The 22,271-nt window shown below is 53.7% G+C and overlaps 1 protein-coding gene across 1 annotated transcript in view; it reads right to left on the minus strand.

Annotated features, from left to right (window-relative positions):
* Positions 1-22,271, minus strand: part of LOC101950270 (glucagon receptor-like) — a 41,022-nt gene that overhangs the window by 10,273 nt on the left and 8,478 nt on the right. The window contains exons 2-8 of the mRNA XM_005311885.5: positions 14,169-14,331; positions 11,629-11,725; positions 9,967-10,074; positions 2,724-2,845; positions 1,961-2,067; positions 1,439-1,595; positions 142-301 (exon numbers count right to left, since the gene is read on the minus strand). Of these exons, the coding sequence (XP_005311942.1) occupies positions 142-301; positions 1,439-1,595; positions 1,961-2,067; positions 2,724-2,845; positions 9,967-10,074; positions 11,629-11,725; positions 14,169-14,246 (829 nt within the window). The 5' untranslated portion in view covers positions 14,247-14,331. The remainder of the gene's footprint in view (positions 1-141; positions 302-1,438; positions 1,596-1,960; positions 2,068-2,723; positions 2,846-9,966; positions 10,075-11,628; positions 11,726-14,168; positions 14,332-22,271) is intronic.

Consider the following 22,271-nt stretch of genomic DNA (forward strand, 5'->3'; position numbering starts at 1 on the left):
CACCCAACTCACCCATGCCATATGCATCCCCACACTGCCTACCCACACCTCATGCCCACACCCTCACCATGCTGCCTCCTCATGTGCACATACACACACGCCCAGGCCACCGTTCACACTCACTCCCATTCTCCTTCTCACCCCAGCCTAGGTACAGGTAGAGCGTGTAGTAGTTCTTCTCAGAAAACACCGCTCCAATCAGAAGCTTGTACAGGTAGACGGCTTCCACCAGAAACCAGTAGTGATTGGCTAGAATGCAGTATTGCATCACGACTTGAGCCACCCGGCAGCCAACTGCAGCCTGTGGAGAGGAGCCCCAGAGAGAGAGAGAGAGAAAGTGACTGTGCAGGAAGAGGAGACTAGGATGCTCTGAGCTGGGGACCTGGGACTAGAAGTGCAGCCAGTTGGGATATGCCTAGAGCACTGTCTATTCCCACCAGGGAGTCTCCATTAACCAGCACACCCTGTGCCCCCCATGACACAAGGCATGGCCCGCCACTGGGTAGGCTAACATGGATGTGACCAGGAGTCGCAGGGAGATCCAGGCTACATCACCCCACTGGAGGGCGCTCTCCCCTGCTGCTCTGGTGATCCTGTTCACATCCAGGGCTTCATCTCCCAGAGCAAAGTGCCCAACTCTCATCCCGTCAGAGACACGGCCAGGCAGGCTATTGGGGAGAGATGGGAGAGAAGGCACAGCGGATCTTGGCCAGCAGGGGAAACATCATCACTTGGCTCAGAGATAGGGTGTGGGAAGCATTTGCAGGGGGCAGGTCGTTTGTTAATGAAATAACAACAACCAGTTCTATGGCACTTTTCTATCATGACCCCCATTTTACAGATGGGGAAACTGAGGCACAGAAAGGGGACACGATGTGCCCGAGATCACCCATTAGCAAAGCCAGGAAGAGAACCTGAGTCTCCTGAGTGCCAGGCCAGTGCTCCAGCCACTGAGCTGCCCCACCCTGAGGAAGGGGGAAGGGATCCATCAACTCAGGTTGTGGTAGGCCAGTGAAGAATTTTCCCTGCTTTGTTGGGTGGAGGTTTTTAAGCTCACATACATATTGTGGTCCTGATTTAGGATCCTCAACAGCTTTTAAAAATTCACCTGTGGGAGACTGGCAGAACCCCCCTCCGGCTGAGACAATAGATGCACCTGTCCAGAGAGTCCTTCTGAGTGCTCCCAGGTCCACCTAGTGGTTGGGGCTGGGGGTGCAATCCCTGGGTGCTGGTGGATCTGAGCGCTGACTGGCACTCAGATCCACCAGCACCCAGAGATCGCATCCCCAGCCCCAAGTCAAGCCTCCCTGCCCAGCTGTCAGGCTATGGACCTAGGCACAGCAGGTAGCCACCATGGCTAGCCAGGGAGGGGGGCGCAGGCATTGGCAGTTAGATTCCACCCCCACCCAAGGAGAATTTGGTTTCTTGGTGGGCTTGCCTCGTTGCTCAGCAGCGCTTCCCAGTCAGACACATGCAGGATTTCCATGCCCCACCGCTTCTCCAGCAGCGCATCTTTGACAATCACTGAGATGGCCCGCAGCCCAAAGGAGGCAAAGAGGTTTGCGTGTATGTAGTTGCGGGTGCAGCGGAGTTTCCTAGGCCCAGAGAGAGAGACGGCTTTCAGCGCTGGAGAGCTGAGAAAAAAGAATGTACCTTCTCCCTGCATCACGTACTGCAGGCCAGGGGGGAGAAGAACTGGCCGGGAGGAGCGCTCGGCTACTGCCATCCGACCCTCTCCAAGCAGGATTAGGGAAAGCAGCAGGAGGGCTAACTGTGCCAAACTCACAGCTCATGCACTGCCTGCTTGCCACAGCAGGAGGCACTGTAATGCCTGCAATGCTAGAGTCAGTTGCAGCAGCACTGCACAGTGCCCAGCACAGGATCATCCCACTGGAGAGCCCTGCCGCATGCCCTGCCCGTGCAGCACACACAGCACTTGTGCCCCAGGCTCAGGCCCTACCTGAAGATGGTGAGGATGAGCAGGGCGGAGACCAGCGCCAGGAGCGACAGCGAGTATCCCACCGTGTAGAGCACCTTGAAACTCACCATCAGCTGGCGGGCCCCTTCCTGGCATGGGCAAAGGGGACCCGGTGAGGCAGACAGTCAGTTCTGCCACCCCCACCCCCACCGGCCTCCCCGCACTCCGAGCGCCCACTGGGGGACACACTAGCCCTGCTGAGTCCCGTGGGATGGTGGGCTTGGGTCCCTGGCCCCAGCTCAGCCCGACCTCACACCCTCCCCACCCCAAGGAGCTGAGTTCTGAGCTCCCCAGCTGGCGAGGGCCTCTGAATGGCCTCCACAATGACCCGGGAGTGGGGCTGAGGGGCTCAGTGGGAAGCTGTGACCACCCCAGCCCCAGCCAGACAATGGGATTCATTGGGGAGAGGAGAGCAGGGAGTGCGGGTTCAGCACCCCAAGAAGGGGTAGGCAGCATGTGACTGAGCAGAGGTGGGGAGGGAGCTGTGCACTTGTGTTTACATTGAACTTTATTTCTGAATAGTCTCTCCTTCCCACCAGGCGTTATAACACATCCATCCCCACTCCCCTCCTCCTGTGCGTTATTACATCCCGCCACCACCTATCCCTCTTGTTTCAGGCTCCTGTGTCCCCCATTCTCCAACACCAACACTCCTCCCAGCCCAACCCACCCCACGCCACTGGGATGTCAGGGGGCTGGCATGGACAGAGCTGGGGGCACCCCCCATCAGGAGCAGCAGCCTCACCTCCTCCATAGTGGACTCCATCTCCTCCTCGCACTGGGAGTAGTCTCTCCATGGCTGCGTGCCATTCACCATCGCCCACTGCCCATCCGGCCCACACTTGCGGCTCACTAGCCCGTGTTTCACTGCAGACACAGAGCGCACCAGGGTCATCTTTCAGGCTGACTGCCTTCCCCTCAGACAAAAGCCTGATCCCCCAGGCTCCCCACAACTGGCAATCCTGGGGACCGTTATAATATGTATAATAAACCAGCCTCTAAGAGGAGTATGTCTGCAGTGTTGTAGCCATGTTGAGCTCAGATATTAGAGAGACAAGGTGGGTGAGATGGTATCTTTTACTGGACCAACTTCTGTTGGTGAGAGAGACAAGCTTTGAGAGAGCTCTGCTTCAGGCCTGGCAAAGAAGTCGGGGGAATAGGCAGATAGTTAACGAAGGAAATGTATGGCTGTTCTAGAGTTGTGTTGTGTGTTGTTGGCAACTGTGGAGCTATTGCCAGGATAGATATGTGTTGGCTGACTAAAGAGACCGTTAATACTCAAAGAAGTTGGAGTACATTTGGTTTAAGCCAGTGGGGATGTGCCAGCCACCCTTCCTGCAGCCCCCACTGATCTAGAGTGGCGATCCGCAGCCAGTGGGAGCTGCGATCGGCCGAACCTGCGGACGCGGCAGGTAAACAAACCGACCCGGCCCGCCAGGGGCTTTCCCTGAACAAGCGGCGGACCAGCTTTGAGAACCACTGGTTTAAGCTACAATCTATGGTGATGAGGTGGAGCCGACCCCTCAATGAAGACAAAAGGAAAGCGTGCGTTAGTATGTACGTTAGTATCCTCACAAACACCAGGGAAATGGCTGCAACCTTTGGGACCATTTTACCATTTAATCCGCAAACTTGGGCAGAATACTGCAAAATATTATCTTATTTTGTCACTGTTAATGCTATGACAGATGAAGGTAAGCAGAAAGCTATCACATTCAGCAGTGTAGGGGTCTGTTAACCCCTGAAAAGCCTGTAGATGAAACTTTTGATGAGCTAGTAAATCTGTTAAAAAACCATTTCAACCCAACAGCCAGTGAAACAGGAGAACGATTTAAGTTTAACTCTCAGTCAAGGAAATCGGGGGAGACAGTAGGAGAATTTGTGGCAGGACTGAGGAGGCTCCCTCAAGATTGCAATTATGGTGTAACTCTGACACAAATGCCGAGACAGATTAGTTTGTGGCATTAATGATGACAGAATGCAAAGGAGATTACTGTCTGGACACAGTTAACATTTGAAACAGCTCTGAAATCAGCCCAGGCTATGGAATCTGCAAAGAAAAACGTACAGGATTTACAAACACAAGTCACAGAAGCCTTCAGAAGAGCATTCAGGAAACACAAGGTGGTACTGTGCACAAAATTGCCAGGCAACCTGGGAAAGTGATCCAATCAGTAGCAGGGAGTGTTATTGTGGAGGCAAACACACCCCAAATGTCTGCAGATTTAAACATAAAAAATGTCACATTTACAGATTGACTGGGCATGTTAGAAGACTGTGTGAAAATAAAACCAAGCGAGCAGAGGCATAAAACCATGATGAAAAGCAGCCTCATAGCCACAGTACCTTTCATGTACTGAAGAAGGAAAGCAATGAAAAAGAAGAGGAGGAAGTGACTTATCCTATCTATAGTATAACTGAAACAAATATTCCTAAAGTAGATCCCATTCATATTAGACTGACTGTAAGTGGGGGGGAAATGCACGGTTTGAACTCAAATACAGGATGTAGCATGACTATTATGAGCCAAGAAGCATGTGAGACCTTGTGGAAAGATAGCAAACCATCTCCAGTGCAGAAACGTAGGATAAAATGAAACACTGGAGAAGCAATAAAGATACTGGGAGCCACCAATGCAAAGGTTTCCCACCAGAGCCAAATAAGGCATCCACCATTGCTTGTGACTGAAGGCACTGACCCAAAGTTGCTCGGTCAAGGATGGTTGGATGACCTTTCACTGGACTGGAAGGGAAAAGTGCATCACTTGAAATCAGAAAATGATCTAGTTCTGGAAACTGTTTTAAATACATATAAGGAGTATTTAAAGATGAACGGGGCACCTTAAAAGGCATGACTGCTAAAAATCTACATAAATGTCACACCTTGTTATTTCAAACCCAGATCTGTACCCTCTGTTATGAAACAAAAAGTAGAAATTTAATTAAAAAAACTAGAGGCCACTGGTATTATTGAGCCTGTTCTTCTTTCGTATGGCATTTGAAAAGCAACAGTCTGGGATTATAACTGAATCTGGCGAATCGAAAGCCATTCTAATGCTTTGAGCCCGGTGGATCCCCCTTGTGCCACCACAATAACTGGGAATGGGACAGTTGTCCATAATGTGTTGCATGGTTTGTACCTAACCACAGTTACAATTCGGTGATTCTTTGATTTTTCCAAAAGTGAAGGAGATAGACACACCTTCCGCGTGTTGTCCGCATGAGGTTGAGCACAGTCTGCTGCCAATGGGGAAGGCATTCAATCAGGTCTTTGTTTGGGACATCACAAGCATCCCAGAATTTGAACCAGTGAGTGCTGGTGTCCTTTCCATTGGCCTTTAGCATTGTGGATCCAGAAAGTTTTCTGAATGGGCTGCACCAATAGTACCAGTGTTAAAGCCAGACGGCACCGTACGCATATTTGGGGACTGTAAATTGCCTGTAAAGAGGGTCTCACAATTAGAACAGTACTCAGTTCCAAAGCCCGTTTGCAGTTTTAGCAGGAGCTATGTTAGTCACTCCCTAGAGAGGAGGGGAGTTGGCTAGGTACAAGGAGGAGTTCTAGGGGGGAGTAAGCCCTGGGATCCTGCCTTGGACTGCAGACTCAGGCAAGAAGCCGAGAGGGGTGAAGTAATCATGGGGAGTGGAGATGGGGCAGAAAATAGAGAAAAGAGTTAGGAAAGAGTCCAAGGCATGGCAACAGGTTGGAGGTTGAGCAGACTGCAGTTGCTGGGCATAGGGTCCCTGGGCTGGAACCTGGAGTAGTGGGCAGGCCTGGGTTCCCCTGCCAGCCACTAGGAAAGTGGCACAGACTTGGCAGTGGATCAGAAGACTCTGCCTGAGACAGTTGGTCCAGTGGGACTTTGATACCCTGGAAAGGGAGGACTATAGTGACCTGGCGGGGTCGAGTCATGAAGAGGGAACACCCCAAGTCCAGAGAGAGAGATTGCAGAGCTAGCAAATGAGCAATGGAAGGGGGGCACCAGACCAGATGAGAACTAACCCCCCATATGTAGCCACAAGGAGGCACCACAGCAGTGAGTGTACCCCACGGCAGGCAGTATATTTGGATGGCATACTAATGACAGATACCACTGACATAAAATAGTTACAACATTTAGCAAAAGTGCTAAACGGGCTAATGAAAGCATGTGCGTGCCTAAAAAGGGATCAGTCTTCCTTCCTGGTACATGAAGTGATATGCTTGGGATATAACGTGGATGCCCCGGGACTACACCCAGTGAGAGATAAAGTCAAAGGAATTCAGTATGCCTCTGTACTTGGCATATATCAGAGCTGCAGTCCTCAGAAGTCCCGGTCCATTATCAAGCTGCTAAAAAACCGTTCTTGACTTGTGATGCATCTCTTTATGGAATTGGAGCCGTTTTAGTTCACCAGATGGTGGATGAATCAGAGCAATCAATTGGATTTGTATCCCGGACTCTGTCTTCTGCTGAACATAATTATTCACAGCTATATTGAGAAGGATTAGCTGTTATCTTTGGGGTGCAGAAGTCTCATAAATATATATATGAGGGCATAGGTTTATAATCTGCACCGATCACAACCCCCTCCTCTCCGGGTTTAATGAGACAAAGGCTGTGCCACAAATGGAATCTCCCAGAATCCAGAGGCGGGCGCTGACATTAAGAGCCTCTGAATATTCTGTTTTGTACAAAGCTGGTAAGAAGCTGGAAATGCAGATGCTTTAACCTGTTTGCCTTTACTGGAGAGACAAAAAAGACAGAAGTGAAGAGAGGGTGTTACTAATGCATTGTCTCCATATGCCTCCAGTGATAGTATACACTATCAGGTAAAATCAGGACTGGTGAAGATCCAGTACTCACAAGAGTTGGAGAGTTTGTGCTAGAGGATGGTCCCAGACCAAAGCTGATCAGGAGCTCACACCTCATTATAAGTGACATAGTGAACGTAGTGTGCAAAATGGGTGGGTATTACAGGTCCTCATTCCAAAGCAAGGACATGATGTAAGAATGGGTGAACTCCACCAGACACCCCCAGGTATCACCAAATGAAAGGATCATACCATGCCATCCTTACTTCTGCGCTGCTGCTGGCAGCAGTTCTGCCTTCAGAGCTGAGCTCCCAGCCAGCAGCCGCCACTCTCCAGTTGCCCAGCTCTGAAGGCAGCACAGAAGTAAAGGTGGCAATATTGTGACCCCCCTAAAATAACCTTGTGACCCCCCTGCAACTCCCTTTTGGGTCAGGACCCTCAATTTGAGAAACGCTGATCTCCCTCGTAAAATCTGTATTGTCTAGGGAAAAGCAAACAAAAGACCAGATTTCACAGGTGGAAACCAGATTTCACAGTTCATGACACAATTTTCATGGCTGTGAATTTGGTAGGGCCCTACACATGAAGGAGCTGCCCTCCTCTCAGCTGCTGATGCCTGACAGAGAGCAGTGGCTTGCTTCGGGACTGGGCTCCAAGAGGTAGGTGCTACCGCCCAGGCGGACGGGAGGACTCCTGTCTGCTCCCCTCCTTCTGCCCCCCATGCCCCGATTGCTACAGGGACGAATCCCTCCCTGCCCTGGCCCCTTGCTCTGGGGACCGACCCCCGCTGTGCCCCGACTGGGCAGGTGGGCAGGCTCCATGTCAGCTCCTCCCAGCCTGACTCTGCAGGCAGCAGGTGTGTCCTGCGAGAGGAGGGACTGAGCGAAGGGGGTTGGAGAGTAAGCGGCGGAGGGAGGGGGGAGAGGAGTGAGCAGGGGCGGGGCCTCAAGGGAAGAGGCAGGGCAGGGCAAGGCTGTTCGGTTTTCAGCAATTAGAAAGTTGGCAACCCTACACTAGCGGGCATAGGTTGGGAGTGAAACAAGGAAACATGCGGTTGTTCTAAGGTTGTGTTGTGCATTGTTAGTGACTGAGGAAACGCCTGGGACCGTGAACCTTCAGTAACTCCTCGCTTAACGTTGTAGTTATGTTCCTAAAAAATGCTACTTTAAGCGAAACGATGTTAAGCGAATCCAATTTCCCCATAGGAATTAATGTAAATGGGGGGGTTAGATTCCAGGGAAATGTTTTTTGCCAGACAAAAGACTATATTTTGTGTATATATACACACATATACACAGTATAAGTTTTAAACAAACAATGTAATACTGTACACAGCAATGATGATTGTGAAGCTTGGTTGAGGTGGTGGAGTCAGAGGGTAGAAGAGGGTGGGTTATTTCCCAGGGAATGCCTTACTGCTAAATGATGAACTAGCACCCGGCTGAACCCTCAAGGGATAACACGTTGTTGTTAATGTAGCCTCACATTCTACAAGGCAGCACGAATGGAGAGAGGGGAGACAGCATGGCAGAGACATACACTGTGTGTGTGAGAGAGACACGCATTGCCCCTTTAAGTATGCTGACTGCACTCTAAGTACATTGCCCTTTTAAGTAGATCAGCAAATTGAGACAGAAGCAGATGCCAGCAAGTGCCCTCCAGCCTGAGCCCTGTCGTATTCCCCCCCCCACTCTATGTAGCTGGGGTAAGTGGGGGGCACACTTCTTCCTCCCCCCCCCCTCCTTCACAGCAAGCAGGAGGCTCCTGAGAGCAGCTCCAAGGCAGAGGGTAGGAGCAGCACACGGCAGTTGGGGGAGGGACAGCTGAACTGCCCGACAATCGATAGCTTGCTGGGCGGCTGCTGCACAGGAAACTTAGGGGAACAGGGAGCTGATAGGGGGGCTGCTGGTCCACCCTGGTTCCAAGTCCCCACCAACTAGCTCCAATGGGCTGCTCTTTCTGCAAACAGTGGACAAAGCAGGCAGCTGCCAAACAATGTTATAAGGGAGCATTGCACAACTTTAAACGAGCATGTTCTCTAATTGATCAGCAACGTAACAACGAAATAATGTTAACCAGGACGACTTTAAGTGAGGAGTTACTGTATTGCCAGGACGTGTGTGATGCCTGAATAAAAGTCTGTCGATACTCAAAGAACTATGGGTACATTTGGTTTATGCTACCACAGGGACGCCCTCTATTGGGGCCTATGGCTGGCTTAGTTTGTTGCCAACCCTCTCCAGTGATGGAGGAGCCCCAGAGGACTGACAGCACCACCGCAACATTCAGATGCTTCTCCCAGCGTGGAGTGGATGAGCACAGCCCAGCACATGGCTCTGTAAGATCAGGCCACAAGGCCAGGCTGGCCCTTGAGACCCTTGGAGTCAGGCCAGGAGCGTCCTCATGACAGTCTCTCTCACTGTGTATTGGCTGCCGCTCTGGGCTCTCACTGGCAGACGAAGAGATGCCCAAGAGTGGCAGGGGTGTGTGGTGGGGAGATGGTTACCCTGCACTGGGGGCTCAGCACAGGGCCTGTTTGCAGGGGATTCTGGCTGCAGAGGCAGGTGGATTCTCCTGTTTCCAAGCTGTTATCCCATCCCTCACAGACTCACCCTGGGTGATGAGGCTACAGGGCCTGGTGCAGGCTGTTGGGCCATCGTTTGCAGCTGTTTGGGTTGGGTGAGTGGCCCATGAAGGCAACAGAGTCATGGGGCAAGCTGACCCAGGTGAGGGGAGTGCTATAGAGAGGGGCTCCTCCTGCCTCATGGGGGGGGGGCGGTGCAGGCGATGGGCCTCCTTCCCCCTATGCAAGCACAGCAAAAAGGCACCTGTGCATGTGAGCCTGCAGCCCTGGGGCTGAGTGCCTCTTCGGAGGTGCCAGGCACCTGATTCTAACCCCTTGTGCAGTCACTCACCCGTGCACAGCGAGCATGAGACACTTCACTGTGGGAGACCTGGTCGTGTTTCACACCCACTCTGTGCAGGGGTGAGTGATGCCCTGAGGTGTGCAAAGCCCTGAGGGTTTAGGGAAAGTGAATCCCCGGGTCCTACTCACAGCCCTGCCACTGACTTGTGACCCTGAGCAAGTCAGTTCCCTGTGGTGTGCCTCAGTTTCCCCATCTCCACAGTGGAGAGGATTGTGACTCCCTGTGGAGTCAGATGCCAGACTCCAGAGCAGGGCACCGGGGCATTACCTTTCTCGAACCATGGCAGGTAGAAAGGACAGGACACGTTGATGGTGCTGCCCGGGCTCCCATCTGGCCAGCAAGCATACATGTCGAATGTCCGGTTGCAGTAGAGCCCTTCAAAAGACAAAGGCAAAGCTCAAGAGGGAAGAGGCCTGCTGTCTGCTCAGTGCCTGGTCTGCACCATTCCCATCATCTGCTTACACAGGCCTTGCAAACAGCCTGGCCTAGGGAATTGCAGGTGGTCACACCTGTTAGCTGAGAGCATTCCTCATTCCTCTCCCCTGCCGACTCGCTCTGCACAGCGGATTGGAACTCTCCACCTGCCGCCACCCAGAAGCCACTCTGCAAACAGCTCTCCAGCCATCCCAGCCAGCAGCTGCTGCTCTCAGGGAGAGCCTGATCCAATGTCCTGGGACTCACTTAGGCCCTGACTTCCCTGAGCTTCGGGTCACCTGCCCTTGTGGGGTGCTGCCAGCCTGTTGGCCACTCTCATGGTCACAGTGACCCAGGCTACTACTGGGAGCTCCTTGAATCAAAATGCTGAGCCATAGCTTTAAAACTGCGAGCTTCAGTGATTGTGTGCACACTCCCTGGGAACCTGCCCTACTTGATCTGTATATTGCTCTGTTCCATGTCTGCACAGCGCCTAGCACCATGGGACCCTGACCTCTGACTGGGGCCCCAAGGTACTACTGCAATGCAAAGGCTAGAGCCCAGCAACGCCTAGTGATAGCCAAACTCCCAGAATCCTGCCCACCCTCGCACTGACCTGGGCCTGGGACCTTGGCAGCTGTCTCATGTGCCAGTCTGAGTGCCGGCTGTCGGCCTGGACCCTGGACAGGATTTCCCAGGGAGCAGGCAGCCCAGCTGAGTTGTCTTCTGGAGCCCTGCACCATGCTTTGCTTTTTCTCAGCACCCAGAGCTCCAAGTGCCACACTCCGGGGGCCATGCCACCTGCCACCCAAGTGCCTCAGGAACTCTCTGCAAACCTCTGCCCATATGTCTGTCTCGTCTCCTCTCGGCCTTTGATGAGACAGGCTCTGAGTTCCTCACCTTGGACATGCAGCCAGTTGCCATGGTGGCATCACAATGGGTCGATGGTGGCTAACACAGTGCAAGCCGGGCAGATGCTGCCCATGGTCGCACAGATTAGGGGCCATAAATAGCTGGTCGGGGTGGGCTTTTGAGCAGGCTGGTGAGTCAGCCACAGCAGGTGGCTCTTAGCTCAGACAGCAGGCCAGGGACTGGCTGGAGAGTGAAATGGCCATGAGGCAATCAGCACTGCAGGTCGTGGTATTAATGAACCATGGAGGGGGGGGAGCCTCTGGCAGTTGTTGGGGGGGTGGGCAGAGTTGCAGGGACTGTCGTGTCCTGAAACATCCCAGCTCCTAGCCCTCATCCCCAGGAAAGGGCTGGCCTGTGGGAGTTTCTCTCCCTGCACTTGCAAAAGCGCAGGCACGCTTCGAGTGCCTCAGCTTCAGCCTGCCCATGCGCAGTCCCCCAGTCCAAGATTTCACTGTGGCCATCGCCGGTCTAAGCCGAAAGCAAGCCATACAACCCCTGCTGGGAGGGAGCTGCCCCTGCGGGAATGTGGCCATAGGCAGTAAATCCACTGTGCTTAAACATGGTCTCCAACCCCCCCAGCACTGCCCCTGCGGGCTGCCCTACCTGTGGGGAATGGCTCATTTGCCAGCTTCTTCAAGCACTCGTCCCGGTATCTCATCCACTCCTCGAAGGTCTTCTCCAGAACTTTCGCTCTGCAGTGCTGGGAGGACAGATCTCAGGTTAGAGTCTCACGCCGGCCCAGGGCTCCGGTAGCCCTGCCTGGAGCACAGGGACCGCCAGGGAAAATGCAGCCCCTTCCCACTTGCTCAGCCAGATCAGCGTGCAGCACGAGGCTAGATCTGTGGGTGGGCCCAGGGCTGGAATGGCAGTGGGTGCAGGGCTGGATTGAAGGCCATTGGCACAGCTGTGGGTGGGGTAGGGTTGCCAACTGTCTAATCACACAAACCCAAACACCCTTGCTCCCACCTGTCCTCCTGCCCCAAGCCCCAGCCTCTGCCCTGCCCCTTCTCCAAGGCCCCACCCCCCGCTCACTCCAGCCCCCCTCCCTCCATCGCTCACTTTCTCCCACCCTCACTCACTTTCACCAGGCTGGGACAGAGGGTTGGGGTGCGGGATGGGGTGTGGGCTCTGGGCTGGAGGGTAGGGTCAAGGGGTTCAGAGTGTGGGTGAGGGTTCGGGTTCAAGGAGAATGTTTGAGTGCGGGAGGGGGCTAACAGCTGTGGCAGGGGGTTGGGGTGCAGGAGGGGTTCGGCGTGCAGGCTCCAGGAGGGAGTTCGGGTGCTGGAGGGGACTGGGGCAGGGGGTTGAGGTGCGGGAAGGAGTTCGGGGTGCAGGCTTCAGCTGGGTGGCACTTAGCTCGGGTGGGTTCTGGATGTCTGGCAGCGGCTTCTAGGCTCACGGGCAGCTAGGCGGCTCTGCGCACTGACGCTGCCTGCAAACACCACCCGCGCAGCTCCCATTGGCCACGGTTCCCTGTTCCCAATGGGAGTCGGCACTCGGGGCGGGGGCAGTGTGCTGAGACCCCCTAGCTGTGCCTCTTCCTAGGACCCATTGCCAGACATGCTGGCCATTTCCGGGAACAGCATGGAGCCAAGGCAGGCAGGGAGCCAGCCTTAGCCCTGCTGTGCCGCCGGACTTTTAGCGGCCTAAAATCTCCCAGTTTGGCTTCAGTAGCCTCCGGGAGATCGAGCCCGATTCTGGGAGACTCCTGGCCAAACCAGGAGGGTTGGCAATCCTAGGGTGGGGCCCAGGGCTGGAACGGCAGAGGGTGCAGGGCTGGATTGAGGGCCGTGGAAACAGCTGTAGGTGGGGCCTGGGACTGGAACGGCAGAGGGTGCAGGGCTGGATTGAGGGCTATGGGCACAACTGTGGGGAGGCCCAGGGCTGGAACGGTAGAGGGTGCAGGGCTGGATTGAGGGCCATGGGCACAGCTGGGGCGGGGAGGCGAGGGCTGGAATGGCAGGGGGTGCAGGGCTGGATTGAGGGTCCTAGGCACAGCTGTGGGTGGGGCCCAGGGCAGGGGGTGGAGAGCAGTAGGGAACCCAATCTTGCTATAGTGGGATGTTTGGGTCAGGATTAGGGGGCACTGGCAGCTGGGGGAAGGGTGCAGCAGGTCCTATCACCCTGAGAACATTAAGGGGTATCTGACGAAATTCCAGGAAAACCCTGTCGAGCATCCGAGTTGGGTCCTGGCCCCCGACAACCCACCGCTCTCCCTACGCACTGCCAGGGCAGAGGAGATCAGCTCGGTGTTCTCGCAAACAGGCCTCATCTGCGCTGAGACTCTTTCTGAGCTCTGGCCAACCCTGGTGCTAGCCCTGGGGACAGCTGGTGCAGCCCCCGGGGCTGGATGGTGACTGCGCTGTCACCAGCAGAGTGGCACTGGGTCTCTAGAGCAATGGCAGGAGCATTCCCGACAATTCTCTGGGCAGCTGCAGCCACTGGGCCAAGTTCACCCTGGTGTAACCATTGCTCCACAGGCTTCCATGGAGTGACACTACGGATGAATTTGGCCCACAGCACCTAGATCTAGACACTGGGGGCCGGGCATTCTCAGTGGAGGGGCCTCAGCTTTGGAACGCGCTTCCAGCTCTGTGGTCAGACAGCCCCAGTCTGCTGTGCTTCAGGCCACAACCTGAGGCCTGTCTCCTGCCCCGGGCGATACTCGTGTTACACGCAACGGCTGGGCCGGAATCTCCCCTGGATTAACTAGTTGTGAGCCGGGCTAGGGGCTGTTTCTGAGATGGGCAGGGAACATCTTCCAGAACAGAACAATGACTGAGGGCAGAGTCATAGCAGAGTTATAACTTCCCAGGCCAGCTGTGACCATCTCATCTGATCTCCTGCATCACACGGGCTGTAGAACTACCCCACAATAATTCTTTTTTGACTACAGCAAATCGGTTTAAAACAATACCAATCTTGATTTAAAAGTTGCCAATGATGGAGAATCTACCAGGATCCTTGGGAAATTATTTCCCCTCCCTATTAAACATTTCCATAGGGTGGGCTGGAAAGAGGAGGGGCCTGGAATCCCCCATATGCCTCCCCAGGGTGGGCCCTGTGGGGAGGGCAGAGGCTCATGCCCAGCTTTGGGATCACCATCGGTGCTGATGAGACCTGGCAGGTGCATGCACCCTTACCTGCATGGAGGAAAGGAGGCACATCCAGGCAAGGTGAACAAGCATCCAGCTGTACAAGGAGCAGAACATGCCCCTCATGGCTATCTGCTGGAGTCTGGGGGAGAGAAACCAGTTGCTGGCCCAGATGCGAGGGTCGCTGAGCCGAGCCGGGGTCCCTGGGCGTCTGGAAGAGAGAGGGAAGGGGAGTAGAAGCGATCACTTTGCAGTGGACTCAGGAGAGCGCTAAGATTGCTGGTTGCAGCGTGGCTGCAGCTGCGCTTTGCCCCTTGGACCTTATCTCCCTATGTCACAGCTGGAGGAAAGCAGAGCCATCCTAGTGTGCATATAGGAAGGTTGACCCACTGCCAAAGAGAACTGAGACCAGCCAGAACATGGGCAGCAGCAGTGGGGCGAGGCAAACCGGTGCCCCAGCCCATGTGGGGCATTGCTCAGAGCCAGCGTCTCCCCACAACGTCACGGCAGATCACCTGAGTCCAGCTGGCAGCAGGGGCTGAGCATTTCACAAGGTTCCACAGGTGGGATGTGGATATCACCCATCTCCCAACTATCATAGAATCATAGGACTGGCAGGGACCTCGAGAGGGCATCTAGTCAGTCCCCTGCACTCATGGCAGGACTAAGTATTATCTAGACCATCCCTGACAGGTGTTTGTCCAACCTGCTCTTAAAAATCTCCAATGATGGAGATTCCACAGCCTCCCTAGGCAATTTATTCCAGTGCTTAACCACCCTGACAGTTAGGAATTTTTTTCCTAATGTCCAACCTAAACCTTCCTTGCTGCAAATTAAACCCATTGCTTCTTGTCCTATCCTCAGAGGTTAAGAAAAACAATTTTTCTCCCTCCTCCTTGTAACAATCTTTTACGTACTCGAAAACTGTTATCATGTCCCCTCTCAGTCTTCTCTTCTCCAGACTAAACAAACCCAGTTTTATCAATCTTCCCTCATAGGTCATGTTTTCTAGACCTTTAATCATTTTTGTTGCTCTTCTCTGGACTTTCTCCAATTTGTCCACATCTTGCCTGAAATGTGACACCCAGAACTGGATACATCACTGCAATTGAGGCCTAATCAGCACAGTATGTCTACACTACGAAATTAGGTTGAATTTATAGAAGCCGGTTTTATAGAAATCGGTTGTATACAGCCGATTGTGTGTGTCCCCACATAAAATGCTCTAAGTGCTCTAATCGGCGGACCGCGTCCACAGTACCGAGGCTAGCGTCGACTTCCGGAGCATTGCACTATGGGTAGCTATCCCACAGTTCCTGCAGTCTCCGCCGCCCATTGGAATTCTGGGTTGAGATCCCAATGCCTGAATGATGCAAAACAGTGTTGCGGGGGGTTCAGGGTACATGTCATCAGGCCCCTCCCCCTCCGTCAGAGCACCGGCAGACAATAGATTCGCGCCTTTTTACCTGGGTTACCTGTGCAGACAACATACCATGGCAAGCATGGAGCCCACTCAGATCAGCTCACCGTCACCATATGTCATCTGGGTGCCAGCAGACGTGGTACTGCATTGCTACACAGCAGCAGCAGCTAACTGCCTTTTGGCGGTAGATGGTGCAGCATGACTGGTAGCTGTGGGGCTGGCAGCCATAGGGCTGCATTGCACCAGCCCCTTGCCTTTTGGTAGAAGATGGTATATTATGATTGGTATCCGTCGTCATTGTACTGCAGTGGCTGTCAATCATGGACACCTGGGCAGACATGCAATTGTCTTGATGATGATGGTTATCAGTCGTAGTATGCTATTTTCTGCCAATTGCCCAGTATTTTCTGCTAAGCACCCAGAAGAGGCTAAGGGCGATCTGGGTGCTGGCAGACGTGGGGCTGGCAGACGTGGGGCTGCATTGCTACATAGCAGCAGCCCCTTGCCTCTTGGCAGAAGATGGTATATTACGACTGGTATCCGTTGTCATCGTACTGCAGTGGCTATCAGTCATGCTGCACCATCGGCTGCCAGCTTAAGATGTAAAAAATAGATTTGTTCTGTATTCATTTGCTTTCCTTCCCTCCGTGAAATCAACGGCCTGCTAAACCCAGGGTTTTGAGTTTAATCTTTGGGGGGGGGGGGCATTCTGTGTGACAGTTGTTTGTGTTTCTCCCTGATGCACAGTCACCTTTCTTGATTTTAATTCCCTGTACCTGTACGCCATGTCGTCACTTGGCCCTCCCTCCCCTGGTCCGTCAGATACTAGTTTCGCGCCTTTTTTCAGACCAGGCGCCATAGCTAGCACTGGGATCATGGAGCCCGCTCAGATCACCACGACAATTTATGAGCACTATGAACACCACGTGCATTGTCCTGGAGTATATGCAGAGCCAGGACATGCCAAAGCGAAACCCGGACCAGCCGAGGAGGCGATTGCAGCGCGGCAACGAGAGTGATGAGGAAATTGACATGGACATAGACCTCTCACAAGGCATAGGCCCCAGCAATGTGGAAATCATGGTGTTTCTGGGGCAGGTTCATGCCGTGGAATGCAGATTCTGGGCACGGGAAACAAGCACAGACTGGTGGGACCGCATCGTGCTGCAGGTGTGGGACGATTCCCAGTGGCTGCGAAACTTTCGCATGCATAAGGGCACTTTCATGGAACTTTGTGACTTGCTTTCCCCTGCCCTGAAGCGCCAGAATACCAGGATGAGAGCAGCCCTCACAGTTGAGAAGCAAGTGGCAATAGCCCTGTGGAAGCTTGCAACGCCAGACAGCTACCGGTCAGTCGGGAATCAATTTGGAGTGGGCAAATCTACTGTGGGGGCTGCTGTGATCCAAGTTGCCAGGGCAATGAAAGACCTGGTGATATCAAGGGTAGTGACTCTGGGAAACGTGCAGGCCATAGTGGATGGCTTTGCTGCAATGGGATTCCCAAACTGTGGTGGGGCCATAGATGGAACCCATATCCCTATCTTGGCACCGGAGCACCAAGCCACCGAGTACATAAACCGCAAGGGGTACTTTTCAATGCTGCTGCAAGCCCTGGTGGATCACAAGGGACGTTTCACCAACATCAACGTGGGATGGCCGGGAAAGGTACATGATGCTCGTGTCTTCAGGCACTCTGCTCTGTTTCGAAAGCTGGAGGAAGGGACTTTCTTCCCGGACCAGAAAGTAACCGTTGGGGATGTTGAAATGTCTATCGTGATCCTTGGGGACCCAGCCTACCCCTTAATGCCATGGCTCATGAAGCCGTACACAGGCAGCCTGGACAGGAGTCAGGACCTGTTCAACTACAGGCTGAGCAAGTGCCGAATGGTGGTGGAATGTGCATTTGGACGTTTAAAAGCGCGCTGGTGCAGCTTACTGACTCGCTCAGACCTCAGCGAAAAGAATAACCCCATTGTTATTGTTGCTTGCTGTGCGCTCCACAATATCTGTGAGAGTAAGGGGGAGACATTTATGGTGGGGTGGGAGGTTGACGCAAATCGCCTGGCCGCTGATTACGCGCAGCCAGACACCAGGGCGGTTAGAGGAGCACAGCAGGGCACGGTGCGCATCAGAGAAGCTTCGAAAATGAGTTTTGTGACTGGCCAGGCTACGGTGTGAAACTTCTGTTTGTTTCTCCTTGATGAACCCTCCGCCCCCCCCACACGGTTCACTCTAGTTCCCTGTAAACCAACCACCCCACCCTCCCCTCCCCACTTCGAGCACCGCTTGCAGAGGCAATAAAGTCATTGTTACTTCACATTCATGCATTCTTTATTAATTCATCACACAACTAGGGGGATAATTGCCAAGGTAGCCCGGGATGGGTGGGGGAGGAGGAAAGGAAAAGGACACACTGCATTTTAAAACTTTAACTCTTATTGAAGGCCAGCCTTCTGATGCTCGGGCAATCATCTGGGGTGAAGTGACTGGGTGGCCGGAGGCCCCCCCACTGTGTTCTTGGGCGTCTGGGTGAGGAGGCTATGGAACTTGGGGAGGAGGGCTGTTGGTTACACAGGGGCTGTAGCGGCGGTCTCTGCTCCTGCTGCCTTTCCTGCAGCTCAACCATACGCTGGAGCATATCAGTTTGATGCTCCAGCAGCCGGAGCATCGACTCTTGCCTTCTGTCTGCAAGCTGACGCCACCTATCATCTTCAGCCCGCAACTTGCTCTGTTCATCCCGCGATTCAGCCCGCCACCTCTCCTCTCGTTCATATTGTGCTTTTCTGTAGTCTGACATTGACTGCCTCCACGCATTCTGCTGTGCTCTATCAGCGTGGGAGGACATCTGCAGCTCCGTAAACATATCGTCCCGCATCCTCCGTTTTCTCTTTCTAATGTTCAGTAGCCTCTGTGAAGGAGAAACATTTGCAGCTGGTGGAGGAGAAGGGAGAGGTGGTTAAAAAAGACACATTTTAGAGAACAATGGGTACACTCTTTCACGTTAAATTTTGCTGTTCACATTACACAGCACATGTGCTTTCGTTACAAAGTCGCATTTTTCCTCTTATAGTGAGGGCCTGCCAGTTTGGTGTGAGAGATCACTCACGCAGTGCCAGGCAACAGATTTCGGCTTGCAGGCAGCCATGGTAAGCCACAGTCTTTTGGCTTTTTTAACCTTCTTAACATGTGGGAATGGTTTCAAACAGCAGCGCCCTCATTTCCCATATCAAGCATGAATTGGGTTGGCCATTTAAAATGTGTTTGCAATGTAAAAGGAGGGGCTGCGGTTTCCGGGTTAACATGCAGCACAAACCCAACTAACTCCCCTCCCCCCCCACACCCAATTCTTTGGGATGATCACTTCATCCCTCCCCCCACCGCATGGCTAACAGTGGGGAACATTTCTGTTCAGCAGAGCAGGAACGGGCACCTCTGAATGTCCCCTTAATAAAATCGCCCCATTTCAACCAGGTGACCATGAATGATATCACTCTCCTGAGGATAACAAAGAGCGATAAGGAATGGATGTTGTCTGCATGCCAGCAAACACCGGGACCATACGCTGCCATGCTTTGTTATGCAATGATTCCAGACTACGTGCTTCTGGCCTGACGTGGTAAAGTGTCCTACCATGGCGGACGGGATAAGGCAGCCCTCCCCAGAAACCTTTTGCAAAGGCTTTGGGAGTACATGAAGGAGAGCTTTCTGGAGATGTCCCTGGAGGATTTCCGCTCCATCCCCATACACCTTCACAGACTTTTCCAGTAGCTGTACTGGCCGCGATTGCCAGGGCAAATTAATCATTAATCATTAAACACGCTTGCTTTTAAACCATGTGTAATATTTACAAAGGTATACTCACCAGAGGTCCCCTGTGTGCCCTCAGGGTCTTGGGTGAGTTCAGGGGTTACTGGTTCCAGGTCCAGGGTGACAAACATATCCTGGCTGTTGGGGAAACCGGTTTCTCCGCTTCCTTGCTGCTGTGAGCTATCTACATTACCTCCATCCTCATCTTCCTCGTACCCCAAACCCTCTTCCCTGTGTGTTTCTCCAGTGAGGGAGTCATAGCACACGGTTGGGGTAGTGGTGGCTGCACCCCCTAGAATGGCATGCAGCTCCGTGTAGAAGCGGCAAGTTTGCGGCTCTGCCCCGCACCTTCCATTTGCTTCTCTGGCTTTGTGGTACGCTTGCCGTAGCTCCTTAATTTTCACGCGGCACTGCTGTGCGTCCCTGTTATGGCCTCTGTCCTTCATGGCCTTGGAGACCTTTTCTAATATTTTGCCATTTCTTTTACTGCTACGGAGTTCAGCTAGCACTGATTCATCTCCCCATATGGCGAGCAGATCCCGTACCTCCCGTTCGGTCCATGCTGGAGCTCTTTTGCGATCCTGGGACTCCATCACGGTTACCTGTGCTGATGAGCTCTGCGTGGTCACCTGTGCTCTCCACGCTGGGCAAACAGGAAATGAAATTCAAATGTTCGCGGGGCTTTTCCTGTCTACCTGGTCAGTGCATCTGAGTTGAGAGTGCTGTCCAGAGCGGTCACAATGAAGCACTGTGGGATAGCTCCCGGAGGCCAATAACGTCGAATTCCGTCCACACTACCCCAATTCCGACCCGCTAAGGCCGATTTTATCGCTAATCCCCTCGTCGGAGGTGGAGTAAAGAAACCGGTTTAAAGGGCCCCTTAAGTCAAAAGAAAGGGCTTCGTCGTGTGAACGTGTCCAGGCTTAATTCGATTTAACGCTGCTAAAGTCGACCTAAACTCGTAGTGTAGACCAGGCCAGAGTAGAGTGGAAGAATTACTTCTCATGTCTTGCTTACAACACCGCTGCTAATACATCCCAGAATGATCGTTGTTGTTTTTTGGCAACAGCAGTTGACTCATTTAGCTTGTGGTCCACTATGATCCCCAGATCCCTTTCCGCAGTACTCCTTCCTAGACAGTCATTTCCCATTTTGTATGTGTGCAACTGATTGTTCCTTCCTAAGTGCAGTACTTTGCATTTGTCCTTATTGAATTTCATCCTATTTACTTCAGACTATTTCTCCAGTTTGTCCAGATCATTTTGAATTTTAATCCTCTCCTCAAGAGCACTTGCAACCCCTCCCAGCTTGGTACCATCCGCAAACTTTTTAAGTGTGCTCTCTATGCCATTATCTAAATCAGTGGTCACTAACCTGTTGATCCTGGAGCCTCTGCCAGTCGATTGCAATCTCCGGGCCACTTAAAGTCCGGCGGCACAGGGGGTCTCAGGCAGGCTGCCTGCCTGTTATGGCCCCACGCTGCTCCTGGAAGCGGCTGGCTGCTGGCACGTCTCTGCAGCCCCTGGGGGGAGGGAGAGGGAGAGTGAGGCGGCTCCGTGTGCTGCCCCTGTCCCCAGCACCATCCCCACAGCTCCTATTGGCCAGGAACCGGCCAATGGGAGCTGCGGAGGCGGCGCTTGCAGGTGTGGGCAGCACACAGAGGCCTGCTGCCTCTCTCCCCATAGGGGCCGTAGAGACGTGCCAGCAGCCAGCTGCTTCCGGGAGCAACGTGGGGCCAGGGCAGGCAGGCAGCCTGCCTGAACCCCGCTGCGCCACTGACTGGGAGCCTCCTGTGGTAAGTGCCTCCCAGCTGGAGCCTTCACCTCACACCCCCTCCTGCACCCCAACACTCTGCCCCAGCCCGGAGCCCCCTCCTGCACTAAACTCTCTCCCAGAGCTTGCACCCCTCACTCCTGCACCCCAACCCCCTGCCCCAGGCTCAGCCAATGCACACTCCACAGTTGAGAATGTTACACTCATTTGTGACAATCCCTGAAGGATTTTGGATCTATAAACCACAAATGACACTAATAAAAAGTAAAACTCATGAAATGTCCAGTGGATTCCATGAGATTAGGTGCAGTGTGACTATGTGACCCCTGCTCCGCCCCCCCCAGCCTCTTCCCACCCCTGCTCTGCCCCAGCCCCGCCCCCACTCCATCCCTTCCCCTGAGGACTGCAACAGGGGTCCAGCCTGCACTCACCAGGTGGTGGTCAGTAGAGTGACCCGGCCCCAGCCCGCTCCGCATCACGGGCTCCCAGCTGCGCCACCAGTGAGTGCTGGGGGGCGGTTCCCCTCTGCCCCCCAAACCCCAAGGCTGTGACCCAGGGGAGCAGAGCCAAGTGGGCTGGGACCGGGTCACTCCACTTCCCACCGCCCCATGAGTGCGGGGTCGGGCCTGCCCTGCACTCACCGGGCAGCAGTAAGTGGAGCAACCCGGCCCCAACCCGCTCCGCCAGCTCGTGCTGGGGGGCAGTTTCCCCCCTGTCCTCCAAGCCTGCTCCTGCCCCACTGCGGAGGCCTGGAGCCAGCCCTCCACCCCCGCAAAGGCCTGGGGCCACACACACCTCTGTGGGGGGACTGCGTAGGGCACCAAAATGGCTAGGGATGGCCCTGTGTGTATTTATACCCGCCTACTGTATTTTCCACTCCATGCATCTGATGAAGTGGGCTGTAGCCCATGCAAGTTTATGCCCAAATAAATTTATTAGTCTCTAAGGTGCCATGAAGACTCCTTGTTTTTTCTCTGGGAATGGTTTTCCAGCCAGTTATGTGTCCATCTTATAGCAGCTCCATCTAGGTTGTATTTCCCTAGTTTGTTTATGAGGTGGTCATGTGAGACAGTATCAAAAGCCTTACTAAAGTCAAGATACACCACATTTACCGCTTCCCCTCCCCCATCCACAAAGCTTGCTATCCT

Source organism: Chrysemys picta, chromosome 10 (genome assembly GCF_011386835.1).
Source record: "Chrysemys picta bellii isolate R12L10 chromosome 10, ASM1138683v2, whole genome shotgun sequence".
Classification (NCBI taxonomy): domain Eukaryota; kingdom Metazoa; phylum Chordata; order Testudines; family Emydidae; genus Chrysemys; species Chrysemys picta.